The sequence below is a fragment of the Hylobates moloch genome, unplaced genomic scaffold (assembly GCF_009828535.3).
Source record: "Hylobates moloch isolate HMO894 unplaced genomic scaffold, HMol_V3 SCAFFOLD_21, whole genome shotgun sequence".
Taxonomy (NCBI): Eukaryota; Metazoa; Chordata; class Mammalia; order Primates; family Hylobatidae; genus Hylobates; species Hylobates moloch.
The window spans coordinates 39942865-39970714 of NW_026652296.1; the positions used below are offsets into that span (position 1 = coordinate 39942865).

Below are 27850 nucleotides of genomic sequence, written 5' to 3' on the forward strand. Positions count from 1 at the left end.
AACAAAAAAATTTCTCCCCAAAACAAACTGATTTACTGTGCAGGGCCAAAGAAAGCAGGAAATATATGTGTGTTTGGAGTAAAAAACATACTTTGTTTCTGTACTTCACTGTTTTAACTATCAGCTGCAAAAGCAATTGTAACTGATATTAATAAAATGTGACAAAAATCCTGTCACCCGCACACTCAAAATACTGAGACTCACAGGGTCACTCATGAGCTTCCGCCATGATGGAGGTAGAAAATTACCACTTGCAGCTGGAAAAACTCCCATAAGTTGTTCTAGTGGTTTAAACTGCAAAAAAAGAAAAACGTTAAAGACCCAAGATTATTATCTAATCCAGAATTCCATAAACTTTATGACTTTAAGTAATTAAGCTTACCGGTTTTGTACCCTTCTCAAAATCAGATGGCATGTCTGCAATGCCTTCAAAGTCTGAAGCAAATGGTGCATAATGAAATGGATAATACCACTTCCAGGAAGCACAGCCCTAGAATCATTAAAAAGTAACAACAATATTAAAAACCTATGTTAATGATGAACACAATTACAAAAACAAAAATTAGACTGTTAACCTAGAATATTCTATTTATAAAACACATGACTTCTGGCATATATTCCAAATACTGATCTTTTCCATGACTCCTAAAAATTGTTAAGTTTGAAGTTTCTAATTCATATCAATGGCTCTTTGACTTTAAAAATGCTACAAAGCATCTTTGAAAAATCAGTAGTTACTGCCAAACTTCATATTCACAAACACAATTTGGTAAGATTTTTATCCTTAAAATACATTTGGTGACATTTCTTTCCATCTCTTGAGCTGTCATCATCAACTAAAACCAAAAGCAGTCACAGCAGACATTTACTGAGCATGTAAGGTGGTTAGAGACATTATTGGAACAGCACTTGAGAGTAAAGCAGCCATGAGTTTCATTTTAAAATTCACCATTATATTTTCACCTGACAAGTTTCTTTTGACTATAAAAACGTGAGTAAACGCAGAAAAAAGAAAACAAAAGCAAGTTATACTCATAGGAAAGAGATATCTAAGATGTGTTAAGACAGTGTCTAGCGAATTTAAATCTTGACAGTAGGAGTAAAACATGCAGAGTACTTAACAGTCAAGACTCAGTGCACTGTGTTACTTTCTACTTGTCAACAAACTTCATCTATTCCCAGGTCACATCAAATATAACTTGGTTTGCTCTCTAAGCACGAAACCAGATATTAACTATCAGTGTTACAATCCTCAATATGTCTACATAATTTCTCACCAATCTGACACCTCAATTATCAAAAGGTAGGATACAGGTTATTCCAATTAGAATGTGCTTCATGTATCATCACTGTATTATAAAGAGAGCAGCATTCAAATTCCTTTAGAATTCTTATTGGTATATTCCAGGCTTTGTCCTCTGTTCAGTCATTTAGTGACTGTCAATTCATTACTCAGTTATTTTTAAACTCCAATTTAAAAAGCACTAACCTTTCACCATCTTAAAGACAAAGTGCAGTCAACCACATTACTTGATGCTGAAAATACTTTTAACAAAATTAGCTTTGTTTCTATATTAATACCTAAGAAGCTTCCACATCTTCAGAAACAAGTATTTACAAATACGGACTTCTGAATAGGGAGCTTTAAAAAATGAGCCTGGGTTTGTTTTCAAGATCCAGCTCAATAATACCATTATTACAGAAATTACTGGGCTGGACGCAGTGGCTCATGCCTGTAATCCCACTACTTTAGGAGGCCGAGGCAGGCGGATCACGAGGTCAGGAGTTTGAGACCAGCCTGACCAACATGGTGAAACCCCGTCTGTACTAAAAATACAAAAATTAGCTGGGTGTGGTGGTGCGCTCTGTAATCCCAGCTACTCAGGAGGCTGAGGCAGGAGAATCGCTTGAACCTGGGAGGCAGAGGTTGCAGTGAGCCGAGATCACGCCATTGCCCTCCAGCCAGGTGACAGAGCAAGCCTCCGTCTCAAAAAAAAAAAAGAAATTACTATTTTTCTTAAATGATTAACTACAAATTCAGAGGAAAATATTCTTTTTGTACCTGGTAATAATATCTAAGAACCCAGCAAAGTCCTTCAACGTATGACTGCACAACTTTCCGACGGAATTTCTCATCAGCTGCATCCACATCAAATTTGTTCTTGTAGTACCGCTGCTTCCAGCCAGCTTCCCATAACCTAAAACCAGGCACAGCTCATTTATGCTGAATTAACACACCATCAGTAACAGGCTGTCTACCAATTGATACCCCAAATCAATTTATATTTAATACCCAGGGGAAATGTGAAAGAGTTAAACAGTCATGCTAACACAGATTCATTTAATTATTTCTACAAAGTCTAATTTCATAGGATTTATTATCAACTTAAAGACAGTTAAACACACCCCAATCACTGATTCTGGTAAGATCATTATAAAACCACATTTTTAAAAATATTATTGAAAAAGATATAGAACACGTTTGCTCAAATTTTACTACTACTTTATATGTTTCTTTGTACAATTCTAAAGCTACATTTTAAGATTCAAATATTGAAGATATTTTATATAGTTCAAGTTCCTTAGTTTGTTAAAATATATTTAAACCATACAAAGAAAGTCAACTAAATTACTTAAGACTCACACAAGTAACTTTTTTAAATGTAAAAAATAGTTTATAAAAGAATAATCTAGACATTAGGCAGAAATTATGTGTATACCTACTCTCTCTATCCTTGCTTGGGCCTTATCCCTCTTTCAGCTAAGAGCTGTTGATGGCTTAAGGAAAGGAGATAGAGATATATAGAGAGAGACATACACATTCTATATCTCTATGTATCTATGTATACATACACACACACAAACATATGTATGTTATGGTAAAATCTAGAAGCAGGTCAATGAATCCACTAAATTATCATTCATCACTGAAAATACAATGTGACCAACCACATTTTCACCCAATGTATTATGTTTTTTTAAGAATCCATTTCTTATTCTCTAAGATTTAACATTTAAGAAACATGAAGAAGCCAAAGAACACTTTTAAAAACATCAGAACAGATCAAGAACATCAAGATGATTCTCCATTTAGGCCTCTTTTCCATGTGCCAGATTTCACATATTAATTGCAGTCATGTTTCAGAATATACCGTATCAATTTTAATCTATCCCTCCCACAACACAAAGGATTCATAGAATAACAGTTAGAAATATCCCCTATTCATAAGGTGGATTATCACTATTTTACAGAAAATATTAATGAAAAAATGCTAAAAGCCCCAAGCATTTCTTGGTAGAGGCATTTCCACCCTTAATTATCCTCTAGGATTAAACAATAAAATACTAAACAACTCAAGTTACCTATTAAACTAGTATTGATCACGATGGCTACATAGTAAACAAAACCAAAGACATGCTGTAAGAGGAAAATCTAAAGTACAGAAAGTAGAGGATAGAAACTAAAGATATATAGAGTAAATGTTCAATCACAAGTAGACATGAATCTGAAATCAAAGGATGTTAGAAAAATGTGCAGAACCACACATGACCCTTGCAAAGTTTCTAATCATAAACACAAATCACACACTTTCCATGTCCTGTAAAAGAAGCATGAGCTGTAGGCGACTACTGTCTTGTTTACCTTTGAAATAGATCGTTTTCCTAAATTCTTAATGAGCTACAATTATTGAGATTGTTGGCCTTTTGCACTTGGAGCCCACGGTTCAAATCTGGATTTAATTACATGAGAGGTTGTTAATCTTATTATATAATGATCTCAAACTTCAGGATGAATTAAAGAATCAGCTTCCTATTTTAAATTTGAAGTATACAGTTAAAGGGAAACTCCTCTGTCATGAAATATAATTGCACATATGCAAGTCTGTGGTTTTTAAAAAACATACATATTGATCTCTTAACAGAATGATTTCTGCATATTTCATTTTGAGGAAGAACTCTCTCAATAGAGAAGATTATGGCAAACTATATTAAGTATCTAAGTATAACTGAACTTTCTAGGTTAAGCAGCTTGAAAATTTAATCAGTCTCCAAACAGCAACATTCAGATCACATAGTCAGAGCTAAACACCTCATATCTAGCTGATCTTGTGCCTGGTCTCAGAGGGAAAAGTGGATTGGAGGACGAAAGCCTGCACGCATACTAATCTAGACACTTAGGTTTAACAGCTACAGCTTACACATCTCACTGGAATTTACTGACTATTCTAACCCTCCACATTAATTACTGATGGATAAAAAGATCACAGGCAAGCATCTGAAGGCAATGCTGCTCTAAGCTAAATAGCATTAATTAGACTGCATCTATTTCAGCAATTTGCTAACAAAGTGCTACCAAAAAATGGCTTCACCTGACGTTATCCTCTGGCTCAGGTTCACTGTCACTGTCTTCTGCTTTTCGCTTAATTCCTCCTATTGGAGACGGGGAGCCATCAGATGTGAAACTCGTATTAGGAGATATCGAAGGACTCTGCAGACAATGATGACATTACAGAAGAAGGATTTCATTATTCATTTTACATAAGAAGGTACATCCGGCCGGGCGCGGTGGCTCACGCTTGTAATCCCAGCACTTTGGGAGGCCGAGGCGGGCGGATCACGAGGTCAGGAGATCGAGACCACGGTGAAACCCCGTCTCTACTAAAAATACAAAAAATTAGCCGGGCGTGGTGGCGGGCGCCTGTAGTCCCAGCTACTCGGAGAGGCTGAGGCAGGAGAATGGCGTGAACCTGGGAGGCGGAGCTTGCAGTGAGCCGAGATTGCGCCACTGCACTCCAGCCTGGGCGTCAGAGCGAGACTCCGTCTCAAAAAAAAAAAAAAAAAAAAAGAAGGTACATCCAACCACCACTACTTACTGTGTTTCACAGTAACATTTTTAAAGCTACTACATAGAGATGGTAAACATATTTAGAAGGTACAGAGACTGATCTTGCTCCATTTCACTTCCCCTCAAAAGAAGTAACGTAATACCCAAACTTTCTAGGCTTAAACTGAAAAGAATTAACATTATTAGGGCAAAAAAAAGTTTCTGAAGAAAAAAAGTTTTAATTTTATAGATTTTTAAAAATTATAGTACTTGAATTTTATTTTCCTTTGGTGGTTCACAATCATTTGTGACAATCAATTGTAACAATTCCTGTTAGGAATTCACAATCATTTGCCACCTACCAAATGGCAAAGCTATGAGGGGAAAAAACATACATATATTTTATATATATGTATATTTCTATGTTATATATAAAATATATTACATATATAGCATATAATATACAATAATATAGATGTAATAATATAGATGTAATAATATATAAAATAGTCAATGCTGGTGAGAATGCAGTTAAATGGTTAAGTCTTCAACCTAGTACAACCACTCTGAAAAGCAAGTTTAATGAGACTGTGTTAGAAAAATTATATGTTCCATTTTAAAAATCAATCTACAAATAAAAATCTATCAGTCATCTTAGAAAAATGCAGATTTTATTAGTATTTCAAAGACTTAGCTGTCACTTTAAATTCAGTATTATCTTCCCTTTATACCTAACTCAATTAACATAATAGATTAATTTTAATTAACATATTTTAATATTTAAAAATTTAAAAAAATCTTCTGCAACTTTAGTTACTCAGGCTAAAGGACCACATCACCAAAAATATAAGGGGCAGAAACATTTCCACAGTCAAGTTTTTCTTCTGTTATTCACAGTATATTAGCTATTTCAAGTAAATTGAATTTTTTTAAAACTGAGAGCACAGAAGTCCATTTCAATGATATAACAATTAGAGTATCCACAGCATAAACACAGTTCATACCACAGGTCAAGAAAAGCTAAAATAACATGAAATCATATTTCACATAGAACTTAGAGCACGTCTCTTTTAAAAACATAATGTCAATGTTATTAATGAAAAGATATAGACAATATTGTCAAAAAAAACCCAATAAAATAAATACAAGAAGGCACTGTTGTACTTGGAAAACAAGGCAGGTATTGTTGTATTTTAGTTATACAGATCTGAGTCTGAAATACCAAATTCAACCTTTACTGACTGTGTGGCCTTGAACAATTTATTACTTAACCTCTGTGAGCCTCATCTTAAAATGGGGATGACAATGTTCTGTTTCCTTACAAGTTATTGCAAGTATTAAATGCATCAATACATGTGAAAGATTACTGGCATGCTGCCTACCTGGTACATGGTAGTTAACCATTCAGTAAGTAATCACTATTGTTTTTTCAACCCTACACTAATCCATTTGGAATAAATTATGAGAGCGACATTCCCATTAACTGTCTACAGAGAAGTTGTGTAAAAAGCAAACTTTAACAAAATTAATTATTGACTAACAAGATATAAACTCTATCTTTAGAAAACAAAAATAATAACATACTTTCCAGAAAAAAATGCTGTTCACCATTTAATGCTAAATCTCCGCTGCTTTGTCTCTACCAACAAAAATATTCCTTTGTGAACATACCAGATTCATATTAAATTCAAATTTCTTCTTAAGCTGTTTTTTTCATCAAATTAGATATAATGAAACCATACTGAAGAATGCTAAATATAAAACCACATATATAAGGAAATGGAAGCTATTTAATAAAACACTAAGAATGTTAATCATCAGTAGACAAGTACTAGAGACTACAACCCAACAGCTCAGAAAAATAAAACACGAGAAATCTGTAACTTTAATGGCTCTCTTTAAATAAACTGGTAATTTGACTTCAAAATTTCCTTAAATTTAGAACATTCTAGGTGAAAATCCCACTCTGCAAAGATTCAAATTCCATACCTCCTCTATATAGAAATAACTGTGGCAAGGGAAGTTAATTAAGACAGAATCAAAGAAGCAACATCATCACCAATCTCCCCATTACTACTCCTATGGCAGATGTTATCGATCTACAGTCTGGTCCTGTGGCCTAATACTACCGGGCCTGAAGATAATACCAGAATCCTTCTTGAAGCAACCACAGCTGGCAAAGTTTAAACCTGCCTGCCTCCCAAGATTTAAAAAAAAAAGTACTCTACCATCAACAGGGCATATGACAACACCAGTCACTCTCAGTTCTGCTCTGCGGGGATGGTAGTCACTAAAATCTTGAATGATGGGCATCAGCTATGTCTGTTCCATATGAGCATCAATAGGATAACTAACAGAATAACAAAAATTAAATATCCAAGCTTATTCAATTTCCTTGGATATATCATAGCAAAAGTGTACGTTCCTTCCTCTACTGTTAGATCAGGGTCTGTTCCCTCAGCCCTGCTGCTGCCCCACTGGGTATTCTGAGAGCTCATGGTCTATTTCCACTACAATAGGAAGGTGGTGGACAAAGTACAGCCTTGCAGGATAGGTTGATTTGCTTCTGGAGTTTGGATTACCAAGTTCAAATACGGAAGAATACCACAAGGCAAATAAATGCATGCAGTTGCTGAGTTCACAAACAGGGAGTAACCAGAGTTTGAATAGTAAGGGCTACCTTAAGATATTTATTCAGATCTATTCCATGCTGAATTGGAGAGCCAGAGTTTACACCTAAGGTAAAATGCTCACAATTGCCCACTGAAGGAAAGGGGAAATAAGGGAATAAAACCCATCCTCCTCCTCCTGCCCCAGCTTTGAGACATGGATGTCCCTTGACAAGCTTCTAGCACCATTCACTACCCTATTCTTCGGAGAAGGGAGAAGCAGTGTGTGGTTCATCTGCATCACAAAAACACTGCAGCCACTTAGCTTATTTTTGAGACAGGGTCTCACTCTGTCACCCAAACTGGAGTCAGCTATCTCTTTATATTCGCATGTATCAACAATCCTACGTGCTCTTCTTTCACATAATTTGGATATTTTCATATTGATAACGATGGACTTAACAGAACTAAAAATATCTCAAGGCAAAGCAATTAAGAAAAACTATAAAACAAAACTCCAGGCTGTGATAAATTTCACACACACACCACCCCTGCAAGAGGTATGTGATATTCACCACTCTTAAATGTCACATAAAAGTAAGCCACTTACAGAGTTATTCTGCATCCTCATTTCATAGGCTGCTTGTCTCGGATTACTGGCTACTTGAGAACCTGGTGAATTTCTTGAACCCAAGGCATGAGGAGTTAATATTCCACTAGGAGTGAAAGCTGGTTGATCTCTCTAACATAAATGGAAATGAATGTAGAAATTAAAATTAAATCACAACACAGATGACAGAAAGAAAAGAAGGGCAATGGAATAAAGTCCACACCGTAAGCACTTTACAAAACTCACTAAAAGACCAAATGATCTTCGTTAATATTACAAGGTTGTCTACACTTCGATTTGATGGTAACTTTTACCTTCTAAACAATAGCCTATAATACTTAATAACTCAGCCCTAAAGTACATATAATACATTGTCCTGAAACATAGAGAAAATCTTTCAAATCTCATTATGCTAATCCACTGCTTTTTACAATTACAGAAAACATTCAAGACACAATTTCAGGCAAATAAAAACAACATAATTTAGGTTTAAAAAAAGTTGAGTTTGAGTTATACTTGGGAAATACAACTTTTTAAATTTATTTATGTATTTTTGAGACAGAGTCTCACTCTGTTGCGCAGGCTGGGGTGCAGTGGTGCGATCTCAGCTCACTGCAACCTCTGCCTCCCGAATTCGAGGGATCCTCTCACCTCAGCCTCCCGAATAGCTGGGATTACAGGCGCACGTCACCACACCCGGCTAATTTTTGTGGAAATACAACTTTTATTTACCCTTCGCCTTGCTAGAATTTAACTCTTTATTTCCAATTAATATGATTATGGCTAGCATAGGTGATAGTATTGGCTGACTGATAAAAGATATTGACAAAAATAATAATATATAAGTAGAAACCAAATATGCCCCTCCCAATCTAAATGATTTTGAACCCACTGCAACAATAAACAACTCTACTTTTCTCCCTTCTTGTTTCCTGAAATTGCTTAATTCTAACAAAACGTAGTAAAAGGCAGTCCCTAAACTCCACAAGCTTGAAAATCTAGTAGGGAAGATAAGAAAACAAGAACTAAAGAAATTAAATGACTATAAAGCATTATGCAATTAAGTAAGAAAACATGTATCAGAAGTAGGAAGCACCAGAGTTAAAAGAAAGGATTGCTCAACCTGTACTATGAGCATAACCAAGAAGGGAGGCCTTGTAGAAAAGGTAAGATGTCAGTGAGATGCAAAGTCAAAAATCCATTCAGAGGTTACAAATGAAGGCAACACTCTTAGTCAGCAGGGACATGGTGTATTTAGAAGACAACAGGGGATATGCTGGACGGCTGGAATTCAACCGGATGACAGTGTGCTCTGAACACCAAACTAAGAATTGGATTCTGAGGGGATTAAGGAGTCAGTGGTGCTTTTAGAGCAGAGAACAAGTTTAGAGTGTTGTGTTCTAGAAAGATTAATCTGACAAAGATGTAGAAATAAGAGTATACTAACTTTCAAGGGGATACAAAAGATTGACCATTTTTACTTAAAAAACAATACTTGATTGCTGTAAACCATTCAAATAGCTAAACGCCACCCACCTCTCACCTCCCAAGTGTGTCCCTTCAGACATCAGAGCCTAGAGGACCTTCTTTAAAATCGACACCAGTGTTCTTTCTACAGGTAAAAAGGCAGCTGGGTGGACACTTACGTCCCTGACCAAGTCCTACTGGACAAGGAATAAAGCTACTGTAATGAACATCTTCCTCATAAATTGTAAAATTACGCTATTGCCAATCTCATGAAATCAATTAAAACTCACCTTCATTCTCTTTCTTTTTTCTTTCTGTCGTCTTCTAAAACTGTCCTAAAAGTATAAAATCCACACATTCTGTCAATTACACAAAAATGTCAGAGTTAAGCATTACCAGGAATGATTTGGGAGACAACTTAAGTTTTAAAGGACGACCCCAGAAATCTAGGTACATGATTAAACCAGGCAGTAAGACTATATGTTCAAAATGCTGCTTATCAGAACTTAACAATGGAAGACTGAATTTAGATACAATTTAATTGTTCTTGGTAATTATGTTCAGAAAGCTTTTCAATCACTTCAGGAAAATGCAAAACCATTACAAAGACCCTTGGTTTTATCTTGGAGCAAACAGGCTGTCAATATGGAGAAGATACAAGTAAGTTTAAAAAAAAAAAAAAAAAATTCTTAAGGTTTAGTTGAAGGTAGTTAATAACTAAGGTATCCATTTTTTTAAAAATTAGCAAGACAATTTAGACTCTGTTACCTAAAAAGGGCTCTTACTCTGTAGCGTGCATGGCACAACGGAGAAAAGAGAGAAGTGGGACTCTGTGCAAACATTATCCCCCACCCTGGCCAGATTCCAAAAATATCAATCCAGTGGAAAAAAAGGAAGGAAATTCAGATGTATGCACGGCTTACTACTCTGGGCCAATCTAATTCACAGGAGAGGGTCCAGCCCACGTTGATTCTTTCCCCCTACTCATTTCCAAATTGTAGCCATGGTTTCAACTAAACAGAATTTTGTGTTCATCTTGTTCCCTACTAACTCTGGGCCATTCGCAGGCCTCCCATACCCATGCCCAAGTTTCCCTGAGTATCAAGGAACTGAAATGACAGGGTGGCCATAGCTACTGTTGTAGCCTAAAACAGGGGCCAGTGGATCCTATACTGATGGTCATCCTAGCAGGTACGCTTCCAAGTCAGTCCTACCAACTGCAATATAAGGCCTTAAGGAAATTGGAAATTGGTGCTTCTGCCAGGCAAAAAGCTGAATGCCGGATACATAAGTCTCCTGCTCTAAAGTGCAGCCCAGGTGATCAACTACCCTAAAACCTCCTCTGATGCAGAAACCACTGATTTATTTAATCAAGCTTCTGTCCCAACTTCAATGAAACTTCTCTTGTGTAGGTCACCAATGACCTGCGGACTATGAAATCCATTAGTCAGATTTCAGTCCTTATCTGACCAGGATTCTTTCCTCCTTGGATCAGTCTTCACTTGGCTTCCAGGAGGCTACACTCACCTGATCTCCTTCCCTCTTGCTATGTGTCTTTGCTCCTCAACTCCCCAGCCTCTTAACCCATTTATGCCGGAGGTTGCAAGTTTTTGTGTGAAAAATCAGACCTTGGTGATGACCTTTAGCAGTAGGATATAAATAACTCCCACAAGCTTATCGTTCCAATAATGGAACACTGGGCACAAATGGGTTGATGTTGGTGCTCCCCTGGGCCCAGTACTTGGATCTCTCCACTTCTCTCCTCCCATGGGAGTCATCACCTGGTCTCATGGCTTTAAACACCATCCACATGCTGATGACTCCCCAGCCAGAGCCTCTCCATACTTAGCATCTCCATTTGGCTATCTCAAACTTCCCATGTCCGAAATAGAATCCCCACCCCACCTTTGCACCTCCCAGTCTTTCCATGAGGGTTGCTCAAAACATCTTTCAGTCTTTTGTCACCTCTCCTTCTCTTACACTCTATATTTGATCCATTTGCCAATCCCACTGGTTCTACCTTCAAAACATGTTCAGAATCCAACTGCCTCTGATGATCTCCACTGCTACCATCCAGGCTCCCTTGGATTACTGTAAAAAAGGCTCCTCACTGGGCTGGGGCTCACTGCTTTGACCTTTCCCTCCACACAGTACTTCCAACATAGCAGCTAGAGTGATCCTTTTACAGTATGTGTCCAATCTTGTCACTTTTCTACTCAAAACCTTACACTGACGCACAATGAAAGTTAAAAGTCCTATGATGACCTGTTGGGTCCTACCAGACTGGGCCCTCCGTCTTCTTCCTGACTTCATCTCCTACTGCTCTTCCTTTGCCTCCTCTGCTCCTTCCACACTGGCTCCTTTGTGTTCTGTGAACATCCTGAGTATGCTCCTGCCCCAGGGCCTTGGCACTCTGTCTGTAATGTGCTTCCTGCAAACATCTGCATGGTGTGCTCCCTCACATCCTTTACATCTTTAATCAAGGTCAGCTGTCAGTGAGGCCTTCTCTTGTCACCTTTTCTAGAACTGTAATGCCCAACCTCTCCCTCCCAGATGCCTCCTCACCTGCTTTAGTTTTCTTTGTGGCACTTATTCTCTAACACTTAATGAGGTTTACTTAGTTACTGTGTTTATCTTCCAGCTCTCCCAAGAGAATGTAAACTCCATGAGGGCAGGGATTTCTGTCTCCTTTTTTGTTTTTTGCTGTATCACTAGCACTCAGAACACTGTCTGGCACATGGTAAATACTTAAATATTTGCTTAATAAATGAACAACATTCCCAAGATAAAAGGTAAACATGAAAGCTCATACAATAAAAAGCAACACATTTCTTGCCTAAATGCTCAACTTTAATAACAATTTTTTTTTCTTTGGAGACAAGAGTCTCGCTCTGTCGCCCTGGCTGGAGTGCAGTGGCATGATCCTGGCTCACGGCAGCCTCCACCTCTTGGGTTCAAGCAATTCTCCTGCCTCAGCCTCCCAAGCGGCTGGGATTATAGGCGCCCACCACCACGCCCAGCTTAAATTTTTGTATTTTTAGTAGAGATGGGGTTTCACCAAGTTGGCCAGGCTGGTCTCAAGCTCCTAACCTCAGGTGATCTGCCCACCTTGGCCTCCCAAAGTGCTGGGATTACAGGCATGAGCCACCACGCTTAGCCAATAACAAATAGTAATGTATTCCTTTTCTACCATTTGTTCTGCTCGTCTGTTAAATGCCTATCTCTAAGGGTGGTAGTCACACACAAACAGAAGACCACCTGGGTGGACCTTATGGATCTCTCCCTTTTTTGTGTTACGAACTCCTTTGGAAATCTGTCAAATGCCAGGGACACACTTCCCAGAAAAATACATATATCCGGAAACTTTCCTATTGCATTTTTGAGGGTTTCCCCTGGTGTCCAATCATGCTGAAGGACATGGCATGACTTCAGGGACACCAACAAAGATCCAAAGCTTTAAAATGCCCTCTCCTGCCAGGTCAGCTGAAAAATCGTATTAATTAAATCTGTAACACTATGGTATCTACCAAATCCCACACTTCCTCCTCTAATGCCAACTCAAGGTGCAGAGTCTGCCAAAGAGACAGTAGAAGGCTACTGTAACTCGAGGTTTTTAAACCAAGTGGTACAAGTATGTAGCAGCAGATCAAGGGATGCCACCATAATTGTTGAAAAAGTAGTTTAAAATGTTCCAGTTGACATCTGATCCTCCAGACAAAGCTAGTTCTGTAATTTGAATTCTATATGCAAAAAACTCTTGACATCACATAAAAACATTACCAAGTACTGAAGGCTTTTGGAAAGAATGCTTACGGTCAACTCACTATGTTACATAAAATGACACCCAAAGTTCTAAAAATAAGAGATCACTAGCTACAGTATACAAAGTTGATGAAAACAGAAAATAAGATTCAATGACACATTTTAATGTGTTGGGAGATCATGAAGCAATGTAGCAGTAACATATGTTGTTATCTGCTTAAAATAGCCATATGACTTTTATAAAATCAGTTTCTGAAAGGATTTCCTTACTGTTTCTAAGAAGCTATTATCTGCTTATTTTGCCCACTGCTGGCCTCCCTTGCTACACCCTGCAATCACCCTCCAATCACTCTGCCTCCAGGCTGCTGCCCCTCCACTCCTATCAGCTCACCAGGGTATCCCAAACTCTGTCCACAGACGAAGTGCCTGTCCATCTCACTGTGACCCCTTGGGCATGGCTTCTCATCTCTTCAGGAATTTCCTTCTACCTCTCCAGAACTGGCTCCTCTTTCTCCTTAAATGTCCATGGTTCCCCAGGCTTCTGTTAAAGGCACTTTTACTCCACACAAGCTCCCAGGGTCACACTCATAGTACACTCATAGTTTCAAGTACCTTCCATTAGTTAATGGTTCTCAAATCTCTTTTCAAAAGACTTCTGCCCTGAGCTTTATACACATTCAACTGCTTAATGGACTTTTCTCCTCTCAGGTGTCCTATAGCCCCTTCACATTAAACATCTCCAAAATGAAACTCAGTTTTTACTTTGTCCCCACCCCAACCCATTCCACCCCTAGTGCTTGCATCTTAGTAAGTGGCACCAGCAAATTCCTAACTGCCCAAGCCAGAACCTAGACTTTTCATGTAAGCACTCATCCTTAATATGCAATCAATTTTCAAATGCTTTGTTATTTTATTTCCTTCTTGTGTTTCAATTTCTTAAGAGATGCAGCTCTCCACAGATCCTACATTCTCCCAACCCTCTGCCCTGGCTGATATAATCCAACCCACACTCCCTACACTATCAATTCTTCTTAACCTGTTTTCCTGCCTTCAAAACATAACAGCCACTAGTTCAATCCCAATAGTCTTCCAGCCTTGGTACCCGCATTTCAAATCCTATTGATTAGAAATGTGTTTGGATTTATATTCAGATTATGAAGACAGAAAAAACATTACAGTGCAACTCAAACAGGGTACAATACATAGTTCCACAGAGCAAGCAGCACAACCTTTATAAAATAATCAAAGAACTGACCACTCATGATTACATTAGTGTTGACACACCATAATGATATAAAAACACATTCAAAGAGATTAAAAATAATCACAGGATCATCATAGCCTATTAGAGACAGGAGTAATTTTAGCTACTGCAATAGGAACACTTTACCTCATCATCCTTTCTCTTTTTAAAAATGCTATCCTCAACTTCACCAACTGCTAACATGATCATCTGTACTCTTTGCAGATTGACATAACCACTTTCAGTAAGGTAACCCTGTAAGTGATAAAATACATGTAAAATTATCTTCTTATTAAAGCAAATACTTCTGTTTTGAAATCATTGAAGAATGAACTTACCCCAGTTTTGTGTACCACATTTTTGTATATGTTAACCAAACGGTCAATTGCATTTTCCCTGTCAGCAAGAGACAAACATTATGCAGTAGGACCAGTAGGCACAGTAAAGTCAAGAAGCCTAAAACAGTAGTTTGAAAAGCTACCCAAATGCACGTACCTAATCTCTAACGACGGCAAATGAGGGAGGAAGTCATTTCCCACAAAGAAGCACATGAAAACCCAGTCATCAATGCTCCTCTCAACATCAAATGTGAACGGCAGGCTGGCCATTGTGAGTTCTCTTTCCAAATACTACAACCAAAAAGGAATGTTGCCATTACAGCTATCAAAGGCACCCTGCTTTAGAGTGCTGACTTCAATGATTATTGCTACATACCTCACGAAGAACATTAAGCCGAAGGAAGATAAACTCTCCTTCTGCACAAGGAAGACTATCGGCAAGTTCATCATGCTGTAAGAACAGGAATGAAGATGAAAGAAGTCTACTCTACGTCCAGTAATTTTTTCCAACCAAGCAAATTTTAAGGCTTTTTCTAACGCACGATCCACTTTAATATCACAAGTATTTAATTTTTAAAAGCTCACTAACCCATTTTAAAATAAAAATTACCCATAAAATCAACCACGTCTAGACCAGGGGTCAGCAAACATTTTCTGCAAAGGGCCAGACAGTACATTATTTTGGCTATTGGGGGACATATATGATCTCTGTTTAATAGTCTTTCATTTTTTATTTTGTTTTTAACAACACTTTAAAAATGTAAAAAACATAGCTCACAGGCCAAACCTGGAGGACTGAAGTTTGCCAACTGATGACCTATACCCAACCAACGATTACCCCTTCCAGTTGTGAACAGATGTGCATAGATACATGTATACTGTCTTTATTGTATTACATATCTGAAATATGTACATAGATACATGTACACTGTCTTTATTGTATTACATATCTGAAATAATACACTATATCTCTTTTTTCACTTAACGATGTCTTTGAAAGAGGCACCATATTCTTTTTCCCCCCTCATAAAGTATATGACTCAAGAGGCACTGTATTATTGAAACAGAAGCCCCTTTAAAGGGGACTGGACATAACCAAGTGAACCTAAAATACATAAAAAGTGGGAATAACTTAAAAGTCTCAAGAAGTTGTAGTTCCTTTTAAGAAGAGTATTTCAAACAAATAACTTCCACAAACAAATTACAAGCTATGGGCATTATTATCTATGGGAACTAAGCCTCGTGTAGATATAGGCAATATCAGAAAAAGAGCTAAGTAGAAAGGATGAGTGTGTGCATGTTTTTGAATGCAGGTTTATTTTAAAGTACTTTAAAAGATACGTCTCTGTCTAGACTGTCTCAAAAGAAAAAAAAAGAAAAGATACATCTCTGTGAAGGGTAACGGTAACAGAACAAGCACATAAAAAACTAATCAACCACAATCTTCTCTTCATCCATTTTGAAAACAATGTAAGTCAGATATTTAATGCTATTTAATTGTATACTTTAAAATGGCTGAAATGATATTTTATGTCATATACATTTTACAACAGATTTTTTTTTTTTTAATGAGGCAACTACCATCTCAAAGTTCTTACCTTTCCCTTCTTTTCTCTTGGCAAACCTTCACAATCTTTGACCTCATGTCCAAACTGATTACAAAGACCACATGGTTTGGGCTTGTTTGGTTTGAATTCTTCTCTAATAATGGTAAAGTTGGGTTCATGTGTGGCAAGGCCAAGCATAATGAGATCAGCTATCAATCAACAATGAGAAAAACACTGAACAGTGAGTATTCTGAGAGAAGTCTTACCATAAACTACTATGAGATGCCAACACAAAGAAAAGCCCAAATGAGCACCCAAATGAGCAGCAAAGCCCCAAAGCCTGACACTTCCTGGCAGTTCCCAGTTAACAGGAAGTCCTCTAGATACATGGACCTACAACACAGACTGCCACTAAGGATTAAACACTTCGTAAATTCTCCATTTTAAAGGTATGGGGAGTTAAAAGGTTGAAAAATGTAAGAAAGAAGAAAAGAAATTAAACATCATTGATGACAGATTAAACAGCAACTCAATACTAGCTCCCGGTCGAACATAAAATAACCAAGGCATTTTGGAACTTCCGGGTAACCATGAATAATCCATTACTGCACACCAACCCATCAACTATATATGGTTTAATCCAAGAGAAGCAAATCCCAAAGAAGAAACTTACCATCTGCTCCACATAAACAATGATGAGTATTTGGGTCATGGTTAGGCTGGGCTAAACAAGAAAGAAACATGTATTTACATTAATATATTATATTCCACAAGAATATCACTTCATACCAAATATTTTCTATTCAATGGCTTTTTAAAAATAGAACATATAATCAAATATTGGTAAGTAAGCTTTACCTCTTTGCCTTCTAATGTAATCCATGATTTTATGTTCTCCTTCACCAGGAGCACTAGCATCAGATAAAATAACCTATAAAAAAATTTTTAACACTTTCAGCTTATCCCCAATTTTCTATAGGCACAAAAATCAAAAGAATTATGTGTCTCAAGAAAAACTGAGATAAGTGTTACGGGAAAATTTTCTGAATAAGGGGTGTGTGTGTGTGAGAGAGAGAGAGAAAAACACCAAAACTACTTCACTGAAAATTTTCTGAATAAAGTAGGTGTGTGTGTGTGTGTGTGTGTGTGTGTGTGTGTAACACCAAAACTACTTCACTGAAAATTTTCTGAATAAAGTAGGGGTGTGTGTGTGTGTATGTGAGGCACCAAAACTACTTCATTGATTAACTTACTACATGGAATGGAAAGGAATGAAATGTCTGGGTCAGACCTAGCCATCAGAAAAACTGATCATTCACAAGTTCCTATTTTCACTACTATGCAAGGATACAGTGCTGAACCATATATGCCCCAAGAATAATCAATAACAGATACCTATTAAATATAATTGAACATTTCTCATTAATAGGGAAGCCAGCTTATGAACCTAAAATTACAAACAAGTTCATTTAAATATTATTTAAATATTTGGGAACATAGCCATTTAAGGCAGCCCCACAACACTAATCTTGCTGTATTTTGATATGTAATAATGGAAATTTCCATTTAAAAATTACTTTCCTATATATATTTTTTAAATTATGAATCCCATTTTATGGCTTCGTAGTGATGGTAAGAGGACAAAATTGGCTTTAAGAGAAAATTCAGCTATCTAAAACCTAACCATGCAAGGATACCCCATCTCCAACAACCCTGGAAGCTTTTCTTTCCTCCAACAGTCAACTAGCATTTTATGGGGCAGGGCAGAAGGATAATGTCAGTCATATCAAAGTACAGCCGCGAATGATCACCCTAATCTTTCTGAAGTATCAAAATGTGAAACTTACTGTCAAATTTTTCCACCCAGGGTCATTATTTAAACGATCAGCTATGTAATAGCGAAGGCATTTAGCAAGATTGTCCATGAATTCAGTTCCCTAAAATGATAGAAAGAAATAAATTAACCTATCATTTAAGAGTTAGCAATAGCTAGCAAAATATGAGACTACTTACTGGTGTAATACAGTTGCTGTCAAATCTTTCTTTTATTTCTTCTGGAGGAAGAAAGCCACCTAGAGAAAAGAGGCAACGTTTTGTTCTCCCCATAAAAAGTGAGATAAATTACTCAATATTAAGCCAGAACAACAAAAACAAAAAGTTCAAATACAAAAGAAAGTGAAGCCTTGTCATCCGAGGAACAATGTTCCCTCACTGGGAAGAAAATAAGATTCCATCTCTCAAATTTAAATTATTATTATTATTATTATTATTTGAGACAGAGTCTCATTCTGTCACCCAGGCTGAAGTGCAGTGGTGCAATCTCAGCTCACTGCAACCTCTGCCTTCTGGGGTTCAAGCGATTCTCCTGTCTCAGCCTCCTGAGAAGCTGGGATTACAGGCGCCTGCCACCACGCCTGGCTAATTTTTCTATTTTTAGTAGAGACGGGGTTTCATTGTGTTGGCCAGGCTGGTCTCGAACTCCTGACCTCCAGTCATCTGCCCTCCTCGGCCTCCCAAAATGCTGGGATTACAGGGGTGAGTCATCGCGCTCAGCCTTTTAAATTATGTTTTAATAAGACTGTAAAACAATATATGGTACACAAAAGGTATTATATTGTTACATAAAAATTATGAAGTTCTTCTCTCTGTAATACACACACACACACACACACACACACACACACACACACATATACACCAGATAGAGGCCATATTTTTGATAACAGTTCCTAAAATAAAGGTGCCTAAGAAAAGTGAAATTTAAAATGCCGAGTTCATCACAGCTTTACAGGATAAGAAATACAATTATCAGGTAGAGGAATATAAAAATCCTATTTTTTCCTCTGTATCACTATTAGCTGCTTCTCAAGAAACATATATTTCATCACATCTTCAAAAAAAAGACATTCTTAAAATCAGAAACACTGTTATAAATACAAACAGGTTTTAGAGTCTTAATTACAAGTTGCAGCTAAAGGAACTATATACTTGTACACTTCCAGCAAAATTAAACTAATATAAAATTTATTGTAATTGCAGGCCTGAGCTGACTATACTATGGCATCCTTTTTCAACTGCAGAGTGCAATTATCTGGAGCCAAGACACTGTGGCTTTTCTGGTCTATTATACCCCCTTAAGGAGCAGAACACCAAACAAACCTGCTACAACCATACCCTACCTCACACACAGGTGTGGTAGGAGAGAACCAGTCCCAACTGGCATCAACACTCCCTGATCTTCCTTTTCTCTGAGGCTTAGTCAGTTCCTACCCATGTAGCCACCAGGAATTTTAAGGCTTTGGGGAACTGCAAAAATGAAGAAATCCCACCCCAACCCCTCCAAACTTGAAGGAACCCTAAGTACTGTGCCTGCTCCATCAACCTACATTGAAAGTATGAAAATGACTTGGCAACAGCCTGTAAATGTGGATCGAATCACCTCTGGCTTCCTCAGATAGACCTCTGAGTTTCAAAAAGCAAGCAAACCAAAGCTGATTTGAGGAAAATGTTAACAGCACTATAGCCTTCTGACAGCCACCACAGAGAAAAGTAGTAAAAAGTACTTACTATATTTCTATTCTACAGAGATATAAAAGTTTGTTAAGGAGCTGCACTGGCCCTGAGAGGAGTTGGCAATTTGCACTCTCCACCAGAATTCCCTATTCCCAAGGCTCCCTTTTACTGGAGAGTTTGAAAATAAACAAGCCTATTAAGCCTATTGGTAGATTTCATGAACTACTTTTCCTCAACAGTGAACACTGGATAGTCTGGGATCCTTATTAAATTAAAAACTTGCCTATTTGTAAGAAAAAGTTGCCACTACCCCCTCATTCTGCATACATCTTATAAAAAAATCCAACTTCAAGATGCATATTCTTTACCTTTTGCCAATATTTCTTCCCTGACTCGCTGCTTCTCGACTGCTGCTTCCATTCCTTCTTTTGATGCCCTGAACCTCCTTGAACGCTGCTGGTTCATTTTAGCACGTGGTGCCTGAAAATGTATTTCATATTCCATAATACTAATCAAAATATTCACAAATAAATCTGTACATTATTTTGAATCAGTTGTTCTTATAAAAGTAGTATACTAAAATGGAAGAAAGGTAAGTAATGTGTCTAATAATCCTTTCATGACAGATACCAGATCCTGAGAACTTAAATTTGGACCGAGAACCTAAAAGCTGAGCTCAATCAGGTGAATGAGTGCCATGTCAAATGGACAAACATCCTATGAAGCCCTAGCACTTATACTGCAAGTCCTCCCAGTCTAACACCAGTTCCCCTCGGTTAGGGTGCTTGATTCAGGGCACCCAAGAAAGAAAGCTCACTTTACTCAAAAGACCCAGCCAGCATTTGATGAGTACTTACTACTGAACTAAGATCAGGAAGACCTTCTCTATGTCCACATCTAAAAGGAATAATGGTCTCCAAATGGGATCCACAATGTCTCATAAAAGCAACAGAACACTATTTCTTTATGTGAAGAATCTTGGTGCGCTTCTATTTCCCACAATAAGGTTTATAATTATTACTCTGTCTTTTCAATAAGGCATAGCAGTTAGAAAAGAAATAATGTTTTAACCAGAAGTACTTTTAAATCACTCTAACCAAATGCAATTTCACTGGAAAAGCCCAAATAAAGTGAACTAGATTGTAAGATTTTGGAAGTTACTGAACTGAGTTTTGGGGTGGGAAGAAACTGTGAAATATCCTGTTTACATCTAAATGTAAGTTATTTAATATTCTCTTTAAACAATTCCCTTTTCTGTAGAATGAGACCATCTAATGTAGTCCTCTCAAGTACAAAGTTCTGTATCTACATTTATATATAAACAAAAAATGTGTGTATAAATATGTACATACACATATGCATATAAATGTGTACATATTTTATGCTTGATGTAGCAGAAAAAACACACTGGAGTAAAGCTAAAGATTTCTTCAAAAAAAATTAGCTGAATATAAACCGAAATGTGCTCTAAACAAGACATATTCCTTTTCTTTTTACTCTTTACTCCATTCTAACTGCAACTTAGCAAGTTATCACCTGGTAGCTAAGGTTTTTCACTGAGTAAGACGAATCTCATAGAAAAGTTAATCTTCTTGGTTTCAAAGTTCTCTGGATTTCCAAAATCATTCCATTAGCCGCTAGGATGCACTAAAATTAAAAGCATCTACTTGCACATAGCTAAATAAATTTAGAGTTATATCTTACCTTACCCCCCGATACAGTTTGCTGGTCATTTATAAAAGGAGCTACTTGGTATTATTATCACAGGTCAGTAACTTACTCCTCTCAAATCATTTTCATGACTACTCATTGCCTATAGGATACAATCCAAACTCCAGATGGTAAGGCTTTCTCAAGCTTTTGCTATACTTCCCTTCTCAATTCAAACCACCTGTAGTTGCCAAAACATGTCAGTGTGGTCAAAGGCATGGAAAGTGTGTTCACCTGCCACATTTGAGCAATCTGGAAGGTCCTCCCTCCCCAAACCCTGTCCCATCCATCTCCCACTACCACCCACCAATCTCCCAATTATTTTTCATTGTTAAAGAAATGGAACAAAAGTCACCTCTTCTCTATATCCTAACTTCCTTAGTAGCACTGACTTCCTCTTCCCTCAACACCCTGCATGTATTATCTAGTGCTTATAATGCCTATAAATAACTAAGCTCACCCATTTATCTATGCCTCCTTCCCTCTGACGGTAAGCCAAAAGTTCAAAAGCAAGGGCAGTCGCCAACATCCTCAGTATTTCACAGTACTGAGCACAAAATAAGCACAAAACACACACACACACACAAAAATCTGAATGAATGACTGAAGGATGAGGCTTTCTTTCTCAAGTTCATCACTGTCAACATTTTTCATTATTTAGCTGACTTTCATTCTAGACACTGGTAACACAGCAAAAATGGAGGCTTCTAAGTTAATTATTTTAGCACTTACCACTCCATCTATTGCCATGTAGAGAAGTCGTCTTGGTCTTACAATACTGAAAAGTCTGTCAATGTACTCAAAAATTGCAACCATCATTTCATCTTCATTTTTTGGTGCTGGTCTATAATGACAACCAAACAATGTAATATAATATAGTGTTTCCTCTGTGATTTGCTATATCAGTGACAAAAATGGGTTACGTACTTGTCTTCAGGATGAGTACAGGGATGGATGATTCCATTCATATCCAAATACAGATTATCAAACTCCACATCATTTGGATTAGGTTTACTGGCATCAACTGGAATCTTTACACCATTGCATTCTTTTGGCTATGAGGAAGTGATAATTAATAGTAGTTTGATTGTTCAAGTCTAAAAATGACAGATCCTAGGCTCAGTATGAACTTGTGTTTCATTTCTAAACTGGAAATAAAACACTTCAAGTAACCTTTAAATTATAATAAGTTATTTTATTCCTTAAAGCAAACTGAAGCAGATATTTTATCTGTAGGAAGTGGATGGCTTCTAACACAAGTTATTTTTGACAATGTAGGAGATGTTTAGAAAATTCCCAAATCATTCAGGTTGTTCAAGTGAGAAATCATGGGAGTCATCTTAAAATTCATTTCCCTCACCACTCACATCAGTAAGTCCTGTCAAAGTAACATAAAAAATGCTTACCTACTTCATCTCCTTTCATTCCCACCACCATGAACAACAAGAAGTTACCATCTTTAACCTAAAAGAGCACAACAACCTTCATCTAGTCTGCCCCACCTCTAGACTCTCTGGTCTCCAGCTCACTTTCTGCATTGTCAGTTTTCTGACATCTCACTTTCTGCATTGTCAGCTCACTTTCTGCATTGTCTCTTTCTAAAACATAAAAGTGTATGTCTTAATCTTACCTAATTTTTCTAATGATTCTCACGGCAGGTGCTTACCAATGAGCCTGGAGCCTTCCTAGTCTCCTATCCTGCCATACTGTTGTTGAGGCCCACTCACTCTCTTGTAAGTTTCTGGAAAATGCCTTTTGATCTCTCAATGCCATCACATGACGCTTCTTTCAGAACGCCTTCTTCCTCCCTTGCCAACACCCACTTCCTGAAAAATCACTAATTTCCAGGGTCTACACTCAAATCAAATGTCACTCACTTTATAACATCTTGTACATATCTCCCAAGAAATTAATTGTTCCTTCTGAATGTCCTCATAATTTTGCTTATTCACTTGTAGCACTTCCACTGTTTTATAATTAGTCAATCTACCCCAGCTACATTGAGTTCTTCAAAAGGTAAGGGCTTACTCACTGCCAGAGATACTCAATTATGTTTTTGTAAATGTTACTACCTTTGTTTTTCTCTTCCAGAGCCTCAGCAAGAGATTAAGACTATGAGATCTAATCTATTAACAATAAAAGTCACTTAAAAAAAAACAGTTCCTCAAACACATATAAAACATTACTTGTAACAGCAAAAACTGTAAGCAATTTAAAAGTCCATCACGTACATACATCATGGATGAAGCTCAAAAACATTACGTTAAGTGAAAGAAGCCAGTCATAAAGTACCAAGTACTATACAATCCCACTTATATGAAAAGTCTAAAATAGACATGTTTGCAAATATAAAAAGTAGATTAATGGTTGCTTCAGGTGAGGGTGGAGACAGGGGAGGGAGATGGGTAGCAACTGCTAATTACTTTTGAGAATGAAGACCCTCTAAAATCAGATAATAGTGATGATTGCACAGCTCCGTAAATATACTAAAAACCACTGAATCATACACTTTCAGCAGGTCAATTTCATGATATACAAATTATATCTCAATAAAGCTGTTAGAAATAGAAATTTAAAATCAGGTATGGTGGTATGTGCCTGTAGTCTCAGCTACTTCGGAGGCTGAGGTGGGAGGACTGCTTGAGGCCAGGAGTTCAAGGCTGCGGTGAGCTATGATCACACCACTGTACGTCAGCCTGGGCGACAGAGTAAGATCTCATCTCTTAAACAAGTAAACGGATCAACTGAGAGGAAAGGAAACAAGCCCATCAGGAAAAGAATAAACTCATATAACATCCATATACCTGTGAGATGCAAGTGAGATTGGAAGAGCTAGAGCTAGATGGTCACAAACATACTGCTAAGCCCCCCCAAAAAAAAAAAAAAGAGAGAACATATACAGTATACCACTTAAAGAAAGTTATGAATAAATAAAACAGTATTCAATATTGCTCAGGGACGAATACATATGCAATGAAAGCATGGTGAAAAGCAAAGGAATGATAAACACCAACTTCAGGATACTGACAATCTTTGAGAAGGAATCACAGGAATGCAACTGGGTTTCAAGTTGCATTTAGAATTGGAGGGAAAGAATAACAAAAGGGGCTTAAGGCAGAACAGAGAAGAAGCTATTAGACAATCTTCTGTACATACATGCTGTGAATTAAGAAAAAAGGCTTGATCAGGAACAGTGAGTGCAATAAGCGGTAAAGAAAAAAGCAGGTCAATTCTTGGGTGGGGGAGGTGGAGTCTATAGAAAAAGATAATTTGATGACCCCAAAATTAAAACAAACTCTATGATGGCAAGAGGCTCTCTGCCTCTTCATCTAACCTCTGTACCCCAAAGTCCACATCTACCTTCATCCTGTCCAAGAGCCCACCACACTCAGGAAAATCAAAACTCATTCTTTGTGCCCCCTAGGAAAACAATCAGTAAATATTTCAGACCTGCTGGCCATATGATCTCAGCTGCAACAACTAATATCTGCCTTTGAAGAGTGAAAACCATTAAAATCTTACAAGAAAACCTAGGTAACACCATTCAGGACATAGGCGTGGGCAAGGACTTCATGTCTAAAACACCAAAAGCAATGGCAACAAAAGCCAAACTTGACAAATGGGATCTAATTAAACTAAAGAGCTTCTGCACAGCAAAAGAAACTACCATCAGAGTGAACAGGCAACCTACAGAATGGGAGAAAAATTTTGCAACCTACTCATCTGACAAAGGGCTAATATCCAGAATCTACAATGAACTCAAACAAATTGACAAGAAAAAAACAAACAACCCCATGAAAAAGTGGGCAAAGGACATGAACAGACACTTCTCAAAAGAAGACATTTATGCAGCCAAAAAACACATGAAGAAATGCTCATCATCACTGGCCATCAGAGAAATGCAAATCAAAACCACAGTGAGATACCATCTCACACCAGTTAGAATGGCCATCATTAAAAAATCAGGAAACAACAGGTGCTGGAGAGGATGTGGAGAAATAGGAACACTTTTACACTGTTGGTGGGACTGTAAACTAGTTCAACCATTGTGGAAGTCAGTGTGGCGATTCCTCAGGGATCTAGAACTAGAAATACCATTTGACCCAGCCATCCCATTACCATATACCCAAAGGACTATAAATCATGCTGCTATAAAGACACATGCACACGTATGTTTATTGCGGCACTATTCACAATAGCAAAGACTTGGAACCAACCCAAATGTCCAACAACAATAGACTGGATTAAGAAAATGTGGCACATATACACCATGGAATACTATGCAGCCATAAAAAATGATGAGTTCACATCCTTTGTAGGGACATGGATGAAATTGGAAAACATCATTCTCAGTAAACTATTGCAAGGACAAAAAGCCAAACACCGCATGTTCTCACTCATAGGTGGGAATTGAACAATGAGAACTCATGGACACAGGAAGGGGAACATCACACACTGGGGACTGTTGTGGGGTGGGGGGAGGGGGGAGAGACAGCATTAGGAGATATACCTAATGCTAATTGACGAGTTAATGGGTGCAGGAAATCAACATGGCACATGGATACATATGTAACAAACCTGCACATTCTGCACATGTACCCTAAAACCTAAAGTATAATTAAAAAAAAAAAAAAGAAAGAAAAAGAAAAAAAAAAAAAAGAGTGAAAGCAGCCATAAACAACACAACATGAATGGGTATGGCTGTATTCCAATAAAACCTGACTCACAAAAACAGGACATCACTAGCAGGCTAATCACTGCCCTACTGCCTAGCACAAGAAAAGGCACAGCTCTTCATATGGAGTGGAGCTACATGAGAATTTCTACTTCTACTACCTAGGAAAAAAATAAAGTATGGAGTAGATGGGTTCTAATTTTGAGAAAAGAGCTCCAGGTATTCCCAGTAAGAAAACTGAATATATTTTCCCCTCAAGAGTACTGTAGACATGTCCAACACACTTATTATGTAACTTTAGAATTCCTTTCATCAAGAGAAGACTGATGCTCAACAAAGAACTGACTCCTCAAGAACCTTGTCCAATGCTATACCAACACGTTTCCTGTTCAGTTAAAGAGAGATCCTTAATCAAAGAGCAGCTAAAAGGAGAGCCATTCTGAACCCTAAAACCAATGTATTTCAAGTAACGACTTTTAATTATTTTTTGGATTCCCCAGATGACAGACTGAACACAAACTGCCGTCTTCCCTTTCTACCCCGAGACCACATGAAAGACCAAACAAACAAATCTACTGTATAACTACGGCGGAAAACCAGAATTTCTGTGGCTGAGAAATGATGAGGGATATCTAAAATATGGGGAACCAATAGCCCTAACTGAAGATGGAGTGCAGTACCTCCAACATGTGAGAAGAGACATGCTGCCAAAGGTGGGCTAACACAAGAGGGCTCTAGGCCCAGAGAGGAGGCTCAAGGGACAGATTCTGGATGATTCATCAGCGCCAGTCACAGCAACAGCCAGGTGGGTCAACTCCTACCCTCTCCTCTCCCTTCACCCACCCAGGTCCCATGTGAACCAGGCAACTTGAGAAAGGAGCTCCCAGAGAATGTGAAGGCTTAGGTTAGAAAGGCAGTGCAGTGCCCTGGCTGAGTAACAATTCCCAGGAAGGAACAGAGAACACCCCTACCAGAAGGCTGGCAGTCAAGGTAGCTCTGCCTAGTAGGAAGCCTGCTCCTTCATGACTTCATGGATAAAGCAGGAGACATATTTATTCCAAATAGGCAGTTGGGATATCATTATATTTGTGCGTGAAAATGCCAAGAAATCAAGATAAAGAAGGTAAGTAAAGATAATACAAATATACAAATAATGTTTGTATAAATATACATTACACAGGTTTTGAAGTAAATCCCTAAAATGAATTTCATGCCAACCTACTGTTCCAGTCAACCTTATGAGGAGAAACCACCACCAATAGCTCAGTAGATGCATTGTTTTTGTTGAAACCTACAAAGGATTTAACAGCAACATTAGAAAAACCATGAATCCTGTCTGAGGTTCCAGGGCAATAGGAGTATCCCACTGATGGAAGTCATATGCCAAACCATACAACTCAGTTTTAGATTTCCCTTAAAGAAGCTTGGAACTATGAAAAGAAATTCAAAACATGGGTGATATTTTAGAGAGAAATGGCCAAAGGGCTAATGAAAAATTTAAATTACAGTATTTTGGCTTAAAAATTCAACCTATAATAAAACATTTTAACA

At 37.7% G+C, this 27850-nt stretch overlaps 1 protein-coding gene across 2 annotated transcripts in view; it reads right to left on the minus strand.

Moving 5' to 3' along the window:
• Positions 1 to 27850, minus strand: part of XRN2 (5'-3' exoribonuclease 2) — an 88293-nt gene that overhangs the window by 41365 nt on the left and 19078 nt on the right. The window contains exons 2-19 of one of the 2 annotated variants that reach the window (XM_032142138.2): positions 22552 to 22679; positions 22357 to 22468; positions 20283 to 20394; positions 18415 to 18473; positions 18249 to 18338; positions 17260 to 17332; positions 17075 to 17125; positions 16453 to 16610; positions 15231 to 15305; positions 15012 to 15145; positions 14855 to 14912; positions 14664 to 14771; positions 9802 to 9846; positions 8045 to 8176; positions 4371 to 4489; positions 2063 to 2198; positions 383 to 490; positions 205 to 294 (exon numbers count right to left, since the gene is read on the minus strand). In XM_032142138.2, coding sequence (XP_031998029.1) covers positions 205 to 294; positions 383 to 490; positions 2063 to 2198; positions 4371 to 4489; positions 8045 to 8176; positions 9802 to 9846; positions 14664 to 14771; positions 14855 to 14912; positions 15012 to 15145; positions 15231 to 15305; positions 16453 to 16610; positions 17075 to 17125; positions 17260 to 17332; positions 18249 to 18338; positions 18415 to 18473; positions 20283 to 20394; positions 22357 to 22468; positions 22552 to 22679 — 1788 coding nt within the window. The remainder of the gene's footprint in view (positions 1 to 204; positions 295 to 382; positions 491 to 2062; positions 2199 to 4370; positions 4490 to 8044; positions 8177 to 9801; positions 9847 to 14663; positions 14772 to 14854; positions 14913 to 15011; positions 15146 to 15230; positions 15306 to 16452; positions 16611 to 17074; positions 17126 to 17259; positions 17333 to 18248; positions 18339 to 18414; positions 18474 to 20282; positions 20395 to 22356; positions 22469 to 22551; positions 22680 to 27850) is intronic. The other variant, XM_032142140.2, reaches the window with a different exon arrangement.